At 39.3% G+C, this 12,058-nt stretch overlaps 2 protein-coding genes across 4 annotated transcripts in view; one reads left to right on the top strand and one right to left on the bottom strand.

Moving 5' to 3' along the window:
* LOC138060557 (methyltransferase-like protein 22) overlaps positions 1 to 12,058 on the top strand; it is a 342,269-nt gene that overhangs the window by 91,833 nt on the left and 238,378 nt on the right. The window lies entirely within an intron of this gene.
* The window catches only part of LOC138060555 (tuberin-like), a 56,476-nt gene that overhangs the window by 29,435 nt on the left and 14,983 nt on the right, over positions 1 to 12,058 (bottom strand). Inside the window, exons 12-20 of the mRNA XM_068906380.1 lie at positions 11,749 to 11,892; positions 11,132 to 11,275; positions 8,124 to 8,227; positions 7,857 to 7,938; positions 6,558 to 6,713; positions 4,900 to 4,962; positions 3,336 to 3,404; positions 2,496 to 2,618; positions 576 to 691 (exon numbers count right to left, since the gene is read on the bottom strand). Of these exons, the coding sequence (XP_068762481.1) occupies positions 576 to 691; positions 2,496 to 2,618; positions 3,336 to 3,404; positions 4,900 to 4,962; positions 6,558 to 6,713; positions 7,857 to 7,938; positions 8,124 to 8,227; positions 11,132 to 11,275; positions 11,749 to 11,892 (1,001 nt within the window). The remainder of the gene's footprint in view (positions 1 to 575; positions 692 to 2,495; positions 2,619 to 3,335; positions 3,405 to 4,899; positions 4,963 to 6,557; positions 6,714 to 7,856; positions 7,939 to 8,123; positions 8,228 to 11,131; positions 11,276 to 11,748; positions 11,893 to 12,058) is intronic.

Below are 12,058 nucleotides of genomic sequence, written 5' to 3'. Positions count from 1 at the left end.
AGAACAGCTTAGTTGAAATCACTTTAGTATTGAGCTTGATATTAATTTAATTTCATATTTATTCGAATTTACAGATTTGATAGTATAGTTTTTACATATTTGAATTCTGTAATTTTTTTTCTTTTTTTCTACTTTTTGAGGGCCACAAGTTTATTAGCTTTTAGCTATTTAGTGTTACCCTCCATAAAGAGTGTATGTATTTATGTAAGAGAACGGATGCCCATGCCGCATCATCGTTTTAAAAAATATATTTTTAGTTTCGTAAAATTACTTTAATTTCTCGTTCCCAATTTTCATTACGTCATTACAGCTTGCCAATCAGGTGCCTCTCTAAAATAGCTTTATAGCAAAAATTAGATTTTAAAAACTATCAATGGAAGTAGCCCATAAATGGGGGATCCGTTCTCTTACCTCATCCTCTCTTGTTTGAACGTACACTCGAATTCAAATCATTGTCGGTCGACAGAACTTATATGAAATTTTCAGTCTAGCCCCACCCTCTCCTCCCCTCCCAGCCCATTTCTACAGTTCACAATCTCACCCAGCACCACAAAGCATGAGAAAACAATGGTTACCTGTGCCAGGAAGTAAAGTAGCGGCTAAACTTCGAATCATTTCCCTCTTCACCAGAATTGCAAAAACCAAGTCGTAAGCTGGAGTCGCAGCGTAGACTAAGGAAACACTCAAACGTCTGCGATATAAACAAAGGGATGTTGTAAAAAGTCATCTTTCATTGCCCAACGCGACCTGATTGCTCAGAAAACTTGCGCAACATTCTCCAGAGCCAGAGCCGTAGAGCCACAGATTACAAAGTTAATAGACCCTTCTCCAAAATGGCGGCCAAAAAATTCAAATAAGTTAAAATTAAAAACTAATACCAGACATAGAAAAAGCTCTTTTACTTTAGTAACCTTGCAAAGTTCGGCACATCAGATGTAAATCGGCCAAGAAAATGTCAGTATACCCCCATTCATACAAATGTCTGTAAATTTGTCAACTTTCAACTTACATGTTCTCAGCTGATACAACACCTAATACGCTGAAACTTTGCAGGGTTACCAAAGTAAAGGTGCTCTTTCTATTTCTGGTATCAGTTTTCCATTCAGTTCTAGTTTAACTCATTCAAATCCGTTGCCGCCATTTTGGAGAAAGATCTATTGTGATTAGTTGTGCGGCTCTCAATCGGAGAGATTAAGCATCGCGTTTAAGTGAAACGGCAAACGCAAAACGGTAGGTTGCTGCTTGTCATAAAAGTGTGAAAGTTACGTTATTCTAACTGGTCTCTTTCTTTTGAAAAGTCACTTGATACCTGCTGCTAACACGCAAGAAATGAGCTCACATCAAACGTGTTTCTTCGATTTTTGGCAAAACGAAAATTTTAGTCCCTCGTTTGCCGTTTGCCGTAAACGTGACGATTGAATCTCTCTTATAAGAACCAAAACAAACGTAAACTGCAGCCACTAATACTCCATTTGTGCGTTGCTGTTCGGCTCTGCTTCACAGATGTGTAAAACCATCCAAAAAAAAAAAACGACTTATGTATTTTCATGCAGATCAAACTCATGTCCATTTTTCGGGTTTTCCACGAAAACTCACGAAGGCTGGTTCACACGAGCAACGCAAACGTAAAGACAAGCGCAAGGATGTTCACGCGTCCAACCTAAACGCAAGCACATTGAAATACACACGCGCAACTGAGGAGTATCCCAAGATGGCGGACGAAGTACATGCGCTGGGGTTGAGGTTCTTTCTCCATCTTGGCCTTCGGCGAAAAGACGACGGCGCCAAATACAGAGTAATAATGGAACTGAACCCAAACGAGTCGGTTTCGAGAAAGCTTTCGAAAAAGACAATTTCAGGAGATCACCATAATCTAGTATGAGAATTGTACCTTGGTGATTGAGAGCATTACTTTCGACGTGATAGAAGACGCCATCTTGGTGTCAACTCTAGAGGCATGAAATGAGTATTTTTTCACCTTTCGTTTGCGTTACACCGGTTCACGCAGGAAAAAAATGCAATTGCAAGCGCAAGCACATGGAAATCTTTCCATTTCTTGCGTCGGTGTTTGCGCTTGCGTTTGCGTTCGCATTATGGTAGTTCACACATATATTTGCTTGCGCTGGCGTCTGCGTTTGAGTCGCTCGTGTGAACCAGCCTTCAGTTTGAAACGAAGTTACACAGAAACTCGAACAATAAATGGGCTATTCGCAAGCATGCGTTTTCCTGTTCTGTTTCTAAACAAAAAGTAACTTTTGAAATAAAAGGACACGAATTTCATCAGGGATTGGCCTGCATTTTTTTTGTACGAATTGCAAAATCGGCTTAAGTGCCATGTCGTAGGAAAGAAAACTAATTTTCAGAAGATCTACTTCATACCTTTTCAAAAAGAGTTTCAAAGAAACCCGTAAATACCTTATCATTTTAATTGGTTTAACGAAACTCGATTGAAAACCACCGTCATGTGCACGTGTCTACGAGAAAAAATAGCTTACCACAATTCTGATGATACTGGCAATGTAGGTGCTGAAACCATGGTAATAATGAGCTTTGATATGAGAAACCAGGAGTTCGAATGCCCTGACAGCATGACTGTGCGGTAAACGAAACAACTTGACCTGAAGACAAAGATAAGAGTACAGATAAACAATGCTTCGACAATTGTTCCTTGGACCTAGTTTAATATCCCTGCTGCCAAGAAAACTTTCAGAGCTATTAATCTGAAGGTGCGCTGATAGGTTCTATCAGAAACCCATAAGGGTTGAAACGTGTAACGGCCCCTTGTTTGCTAGGAAACAAGCTTCTGAATATTCAATTTGTTAAGTACCATATTTGGAACAACAAGAGCGAGGGGTTTCCAAATATGGTACTTAGCACTGAAACATTCAACCAATCAGTTCGCACTGGATATTCGGAAGCTGTGAACGAGCGTTACACGTTTCAACCCTTATGGGTTTCTGGTTCTATTTATGTTAGGAGCACTCAGATTTTTTCTGAATATGCCCGAATCACATTAATAAAAATACATCTCTTTAGTGCTGGTATTCATTGTGAGTTAGGTCTGAATCACGAGGCAGAATGCATCGCGCAAAGGATTTCAAAGTGGATAGTCTGGGGTCGGATTCCGCTATGACCACCAAAAAGTCAAATCGGCTTTGTATATTGTATTCAGTCCTGAATTGAACCCAAGAGCGGCATTTTGTAAACAGTCAGCAAGTTACCTGCTTCTTTTCGTTCGTTTTATCATTATAATTATACCTAAATTTGTTCTAGATGTGATCATACATTCTTCAATATTTAAACAACACTACATTGGGTTCATCACTCGTCGCTACCTTAAAAATTTGCACCAATCCTTTGACAGCAGTCTTCACATCTTTCAACTCTTTCTCCTCTTGCACTAACTGCAAATAGTAGAACGAGAGGCACGTTCTCAAATGGGCCACTTCGTGAAATACCATAACACTCTTTGTTCGTACCCCCAAATTTTGAATAAGCATTCCTTTTGTTTTTACTTGGGACCATTGTAAGTCCCAAGAAAAACTGGAAACAATGCTTATTAAAAATTTGGGGGGACAAACAAAGGGTATCATGGTATTTTCCGAAGTGGCCTATTTCGAGAGTCACCCGACAACGCAAGTACAATGTTTGCGCTTATGCCCAATTTTGAGATCGAAATGTTCCTTGAAATTTGCCCATAGATAGCAATGAAGGAACAGTAAGCGTTAGCGTCATTTTGTGGTGAGAGTAAAATGCAACTGTTCATCTTTACTTGTGGACCAGTCGCTTATCAAAAACGTTATGCATTCAATTACAATTCTGGACATATATGACCCGAGTTGTTCAAACGATAGATAGCGCTATCCGCCGGATAAATCATTATCCACTGGACAACTCAATTGATTTTGCTAGTGTTTATCCGCTGGATAGTGATTTATCCGGTGGATACCGCTAATCATCGTTTGAACAACTGGGGCCTGGTGTATTAGGGAGCTTAAAGGCTTCAACGTTTGTTGAATGATGTCAAACGATGTTGAACAATGTTCACTGCTGGTGTGGGCAAACAGTTTCAACACATCACCAACATTTGATTCATCAAAGATTCACAAGAGGCCTGGTATTCAGTCCCAGGCGGATGTTACTATGGATACGGACATGGATACATCATTGAGAGACCGATTAGTACCCACTCGCATACCTATCATGTTGAGAGAGAAAGGGGGCCAAACGGCTTAGACTTCATTCAACATTCGTGGTAACAATGGAAACGTTGAATGGTTGTTGAAGCAAAGTTTAAACGCTTCTAACTCGATTCAACATGTTTCAACAATGTTGATAGGAGGGGAGGGGAGGGGGGAGGGGGCGGTAAACGGTTTTAACATCACTATTCAACATCTTGAAAGGATATTGAAGCTGTTTGTCCGGGCCTTGAGCAATGACGGTGTCGACGAAAAAGATAACGCCACAGGAAAAAAAAAATCGGTTCGATGCACAGAAACAAGCACAGTGCACGTCCCGAACACGCGTTTAACATTTCGATAAATTGTTGCCGTTTCCTCCGTACAACGACGTGGAATGACCAAATTTGTGACAGAGAGAAAGACAGGGACACGACTCGGAATAGTCGTAAAATGATAATAACATGCAACGTCAATCAGTATTTTCAAATTACGCTCATGTACCTCAAATGTACCTTATTACACGAAATTCGCGAAGTAAACGTGTCGCGAGAATTTCATGTAACCACGTACAAAATTATAGACAGGGAACTTAGAGCTCCATGTAGAACATAATCTCCTCAGTTTTCGAAACACACTAGAAGAAAAATTTGGCCAAAACTGACACACTTTTAAAGAAACTGTGGTTTCCTTGCTGTCCTGAAAGTTAAACATGATTTACCTGCTGTTGTTGTTCAAGAAGTTGTGAGCCTTTCCCTTGGAGTTCAACATGCCTACTTATCACCTAAAACAAAACAAACGGCGTAAAGGCTTGGTAAAACAGTCCAAGATCCCGCTTTATTGGAGCATAACTGCCAAACCAACCATTCAACAGCCAATTTATAAACCAGTATAAATTAACGTTGATGTGACAATCATGACCTCTGCGAGAGATATGCATTTGAGCGTAGGCTTTCTCTGTCACAGAGCAACCTTGTCTCGGGTGAACGCCACTCCATGCACCTTATCCAATCACATTCTAGGCGCCTCGTGCTTTCGACTAGTATGTTGAGTCCGACCTTTGATACTGTCATTCCAGTTCTGTCTTTATTGCAAAAACACTTAACCTTAGAAGCATCTTCACTCAAATTCCCTCCCTTTCTTCTCTCTTTCATACCTGGCGCCTCAGTAGCATGTCCCAGGACATGTCATGGGGAATTATGGTAGCAAATTGTACACTATCTGTGGATTTGTTACAGTTCATGACTTATTTTAACATGGACTCAAGCAATGACTCGCTTTTCTATCATGAAGGGTTAAATCACACTTTCTGCTTTATCTAGTCAATATTGTGAAATAAAATACGGGTGGGGATGAAGTGTTCCCATGCGGGTAACCCTTTGCCCCATAGACTCACTGTACTAGGGTTGTGTGCCTTCTGATCGCGCACGGTTACCATAGAAACCAGTGGGCGCAACCCTAAATAGGTAAGGACCTCTCATGTAAGAGATTGTAACCCTCTGGAGAGGATTGTGGCCTCGGGGATTGTAACCCCTTGGCAAGGATCGCGACTTTTTTTATTTGAAAATTGGTACTAAACAAGCAATTTTCATTTCGTAGGGGAGAATGCCATGTAAAATAGATAAATTAATTATATGTGTTCAAGTGGCGCAGAAATGATGTTTATGGATTTTTTTATAACAGACACAGAAATGTTATCATAGCCAGCAGCTTCACCAGACTGAAATTGATTTTTGCAATAGGAATAATTTCCCCCTCCGTGGCTAAGTCCAGAAAAATGGACTGATTGTAATTTCCCGATAGAAAGTTTCTGTGGGATGTGACATGTGTTAGAATATCGTGAATTTAGGACACAGTGTCCCAGGACTTGTGGTAGCAGGGAGGCAACCCTAAATAGGTGGGCAGTGTGGCCCAGTGGTTAGGGCGCTTGCCTTGAGATCCGGAGATCCAACTGGATTGCCTCCGACCAGTTGGGATTCTCAACAGTTTTTGTCGTTTCGTTGATTGTGTTACAATTGCAATTGCATTGTATTGTATTGCATTGCATTGCATTGCATTGCATTGCATTGCATTGCATTGCACTGCATTGTATTGTATTGTATGTAGTAGGTCTCGTAACGTATAATGGGATTGGCTCGACACCCTAGACAAAAAAAAAAAAAACTAAACACATGAAGCCATGACTGAGACTTAAAAACAATAGAAGCTGCTCACAATATCAAAAAATACCGATCTGTTTCACTACTTTTTTTTAAAGAGGGACCTTAATTCTGGTTAATAAACTCATTTTTATTGGGAGATCGAAAGGACAGCGACCTTTGATAAAGCAATGAGCAGTTTCGGACTTAAACGACTACAAAAGAATCAGACAAGAGTCACCTTTTCAATAATATAGAGGAAATCTTGACACTTCTGAGAGTCGCACGTGACACACAAGTCAACAAGAATTTGCACAGCTTCATTCCGAACAGTGACATCTTGGTCTTCAGATATATGACTAAGGTAGGGCAACACCGCTGACTCTAGTAGCTCTTCCTGAAAACATCGAGGAAATTGATACTCCAAATAAAAGACAAATCCTTTATGTAACATAAGTTATGTATAATATGGAAGAATGGTTATGCCCTTACAAAACAATCCCGGAAATTTAACCTAGAGAGTAAATTGAACTCTACTGCCAATTGTCTGACCGCTGAATTTGAGAATTTCCAGAAAGTTTGATAAAGGTAGTCCCAGAAACCCAAGCAGAGTTTCTGGAAATTAAATACGTATCCAATATGCCATTAATCTACATTCCCAGTGGTACTATGGGACACGTCAATTTTAGCATTGTCCCATGGAGGGATTTTGCGTGCAAATCGGTTTGTGACGGTAATACTTAACAACAAACCAGTGTAAGATGTACTACATGGTCCACTTCGAAAGCGACGAATTAATTTCAGAGTAGCACTTTATTTAAACATACTCATTAGACATTTTCATTGTCACTGCCGTTGTCCGTTGCAGAACAGAGGCGCTTACAGCTGTATGGTTCCATCGCAGTACGGATTAAAGTTCTCAGCATCTCTGTTAAATTGTGTCGAAACCATTCTACACTTTTATCAGCTCTGTTCCACTTTTAATTTGCCGGTTGAAAGCAATTTAGACAATCGAGATAATGCTGGGCAATGGTCTCCCTATGTTTAACTGACAGAAAAGGGAACTTGAAGTTCTTGCAAAGAGTTCCTAGCCTCGTGGTCCTATTCAATTGCTTACTGGCCTACAGTAGGGCCTATTTGCCTTATTGTCTTTCTTTCTTTCCTCTCTACCCTTTTTTTTTTTTTGGAATTACAAGGTCGAGTTGTTTTCTTTTTTTTTTAATTTATTATTTAACATAACAGAAGTTTACATTGCACAAGATACATATAAAAAAGAAAACGAAAACAAATACAACTAATGATCTGACATGCAAGCCATGGCTTACAAGGTGGAGTTAGTATTCCATGGATTTTCTTAGTGTGAAGATGCCTTTAGTGGCGATCGCTTGCACGGGATTGCCATGTATAACTTCTTCCCCCAGACTGATCACTTGCCCCATCACCCATCAAGGCATCAGCTGCCAAGTTCACCTACTCAGTTTTGATATTAGTTGTATGTTACAGTGTCATATCAACGTGACTTAAGACTCGCAAATCATACCTCATACCAGTGCCCATATGAGATAAGTAAGGAAGAAAGTACACTGAGAACTTTGACTCTTACACTGGTACGGATTTCATATCTGAAAAAAATGCAAAGAGCGTAAGCCTTCCAGCACACTTATACATATAAAGTCTCATTAAACCAATGGGTGTATCGCTTTGATAAACGAATAGGTCGGTTGTTTAAATATACATTGTGTATGAGCAAATTGTGAAAAGGATGATTGATCGCACGAGAGTTAGATACATCGTAGGTCATTGGAACCTGAAATATTTTTCCATCAGATTATGAAGGTTTGTGAGCCAGCCAACTTGAGCAGGATGCACCATTTGAGCCTTAAATGACACCAAGATATGAAGGGAATGCTCCTGTGAATAAAAAAGATACGTATTTGGGTAAAAAGTCATTCTTACACATTTAAATCTATGGTGCGAGAAGAGAATTCAAAGCAATATAATCTTTACATTTATGGCATTTTGCCACATTTCAATAAATTTACATTTAATGATTAAAAGTTAAGATAATATATATGGCGAGGAAACGTAAAAGAAATCAGGAGGCTTATACAAGGTTAGAATTCCTACCAAAACAGAAAGAATTGAATAACACAAATATAGAGCAGGGCGTTCAGTTAGGTGTGACACAAGAGTTGGATCGACGAGGAAATAAAAAAGGAAAAGGAAGAAGTTAGTAGTTGTGTTTTAAGGATATTAGAGTTGGGGTATTTTTAATTTCAGAACTAAGGGCATTGAAAATTTTAGGGCCTTGAGAGGATTTAGAAAACTGCCTTATGTTTGTCCGGCAAATAGGTAGCCAAAAAAAGGAAGCGTGACTCGTGTTGTAACTATGAATACTATTATTAACATAGAAAAAAGAGTCAAATTTAGGAGGGAGATTACCAGTACTAAAAGAGTACATAAATTGAGTAGACCTAGTTGTAACAAGTGAATACTGTTCATTTTGAGAATTTTAAGTTCTTTAAATATTGGATCTGTATGTGTAAGCATCACTACCCGTATCGCCCGTTTTTGTAACATTGTTAACCTTTTCAGGTTACTTTTGTAAGTGGATCCCCAAACTAAATTACAGTAATAAAGATACGGAAGAACCACAGAATTATTGTATAGAGTGCGTAACGAGGTTTTAGAAAGGAAATAACTGGATCTATAAATAATGCCAATAGATTTAGATATTTTATGCGCAACAAGCGATATATGAGACTTCCATGGAAAGACAATCGTCCAGTAAAACACCGAGGAAGAGGGTCTCTGAGACTTGGGTTAACGCTTTCCTATTAATGGACGTGTCAAAATCATAGCAGAGTCTTTTTCTGTTGGTGTCTAAACATCACAAACTTAGTTTTGGATACAGTAAGGGAAACCTTTTTTGTAGCAAACCAGGCTGAGAGATTATACAGTTCACTCTTTAAGATTTAGTTCAAAGTAACTGGGTCCTTTTCAGAAATAAATAAGTTGGTGTCATCAGCAAATCAAATGGATTCTAGGCGGAAAGCGTCACAAAAATCATTGACGTATATGACGAAGAATAGGGGGCCAAGAATTGAACCTTGTGCAGGGTTTTCGACAGTTTTGCAAAGTAGCGAACATATTTCTGAAAGCGCTGGACGTGACATTTTTGGCCACTCAGAAACGCTGTTTGCAGAGTTTCTGGAACCCAAGAATCAGTTTCCCAGGCAAGGCTGGCGTTCACTCAAATTCTCTTTAAGTAATTACTTAATAATAAAGAATAAAACAAACCCCTCAAATGATATTATTGCCATTAAAGTACCGGACATGGAATGGGAAACCACAGGACGAAACGTCCGGCCTCCGGCCTCAAACGAAAACCCTGCTTGTGGGACACCACAACGTATTACCTAAGGGAGCGATCTATGGCCGTTATATTCTACAAATTGAGATCTTTGACAAAAATAGCTTTTACCCAATCCAACGCTAGGTCTCGGATCCCATAGTGTTGTAACTTATCAAAAAGAATGTTATGATTCACGGTATCAAATGCCTTAGACAAATCAATAAATACTCCTGTTGCAAATTCTCTGCGATCAAGGGCGAGAGAAATTTTGTCACAAAAATAAACTAGAGAAAGGGAAGTTGAGAGGTTTCTCCTGAAGCCGTATTGATTATCATGAAGAATATTGACATTGTTTAGGTACAAAAGAATTCGATTGTAAATAATCATTTCTAGGAATTTTGGAAAGCAAGGTAAAACGGAAATAGGCCTGTAGTTAGTAAAAAGAAGTTTGATTTCCAGATTTAAAAGTAGGAACAACACGTGCAATTTTCATTTCCTTTGGAACGACACTGTGATTGATGGATAGGTTAATGATGTGGATTAATGATACAGCTATGCAGTGAATAGATTGTTTAATGGTGGACATGGAAATCCATGTCCAGCAGCTTTAACCGGTTTGAATGAGCTGACGATGTTGATAATTTCTTCCTCTGTAGCTGAGTTAAGAAGATACAGTAGATTGGGGAAAGTTTCTAGAGAGATAGTCTGTATGCGAAGATACTACAGTGGAAGTTATTCGCTTTGCTAGGTTAGGTCCAATATTAGTGAAGTATTTTCCATGGGATCACCAATTTCCAGGCCATCTACTTTAAAAGTCGAGTTTAGTTTGGTTTTTGCTTTTGTTTTGTTTCTAACCTCATTCAGTAGTCTCCAGGTAGATTTCACCTTAGATTTGGATTCCTCGAATTTCTTGTCATAGTAAAGACGTTTTGCCACTCTTAGACTGTGATTAAGCTTATTTTTGTATCTCTCTATCTAGATTCTTATTCTTTAAAGAGCCGTACGTTCTTCAAAGGGGAATCGCAAACCAACGGTCCAAATTTTTGTCTTGTGATGCGAAGCTTTTTTACTCACTAAAGTGGAGACACTGCCTATAAACTTAATCTAAATTATTTACTGAAAATTTTGTTAATCAGTCTCAAGACCTCATTCTTGTCATACACAAATTTGGCAGTTAATTCAACATACTTCTCTTTTACAGCGAATCAAACTTACGAGTTGGAGGGGGTGATAACATTGATGTTGCCTGGGGAGGGAGTAATCCTGTACAGCTATTCCAGACTGTTATTTTCATTGGTGCCTATGACCTACATAGCATCCATTGTTATCAAGGCGAGGTGCATTGTTTCTTTTGTATCACCTCTTGTTTCATTCTCCAATTACAAACTGCATCTGGAAAGCTACAGGATGTCTCCGGAGAGGGGACGAATCGGAAAGGGTAGTTGGGTGGAAGAACTTACAGGTCTCATACTTGCACTTTTCTCAACCAAAGCAAAGAACCTTTCCTCTGGTCCATTAAATTTGCCAGCCTCATAAAGTTCCTCTATGCTGGTCAATAGATTGTGAAGGCTTTCTATTAAGGAGTTATCACCTGGCGAATATACCTGGATAGTAAGAAAGAATCGTCCATCACGTTAGTTTGGTTTCAAGTTAAGGCACTCAACTGAACTACTGTTATCGTGTGTCAAAAGGTGAGTTATTTTCTCTACTCACTTACAGTATGTCCAGACATGGACCTAATTACAGCTGTAGATGCAAACCCAATTTCACAAAGACATGAACTGTCCCTCTAAGTCTAAGCCTTTGCTACCTATTTCCAACAATAAGGTAACGGTAAAGGCTAGCATTATTTTTTGCTAAGGGTAAATGCAGCTCCTTACTTGAGGAGCATCATTTGGGAGGTACTTTGTGCCGTTAATTGCCTGTATTCAGAGACACGACTGATGTTAAAGTTGGGGAGAAGAGCAAGGGGACCCGGTGATGGCATATTGAAATATGTGTGCATCTACAGTAATTAGGAGCATTTCTGGGCATTATCTGTAACTTTCAAAACAACACTACTGTCTTTCTTACATACCTCCACTTGCTTTTGTAGAGTCTCCGTAATATCCAACACTGCATCCCAGGCCACAACATGAAGTTCATGACCATATTTCTTCACCAGTCTCTGAACAGAGAGTGCTACTTCCAAGGCTACCAGACCATGGTGACAGGAAAGAGCCTGGGAACAAAATTACCCTTCTCATCACTACATGTATGCAATCATACCCTCCCAATTTAATATTCTTGACTGAACCAGCTTGCTAACTTTGTTGAGGAAGTTTATTGACCAAATCAACCAACAGAACATGAAAAACTGAGAAAAACTCTGTGTAATAATGAGAAAC

Source organism: Montipora capricornis, chromosome 8 (genome assembly GCF_036669925.1).
Source record: "Montipora capricornis isolate CH-2021 chromosome 8, ASM3666992v2, whole genome shotgun sequence".
NCBI lineage: Eukaryota > Metazoa > Cnidaria > Anthozoa > Scleractinia > Acroporidae > Montipora > Montipora capricornis.
The sequence above is the reverse complement of the archived record's forward strand: the minus strand, read 5'-3'. Positions and strand labels throughout refer to the sequence as shown.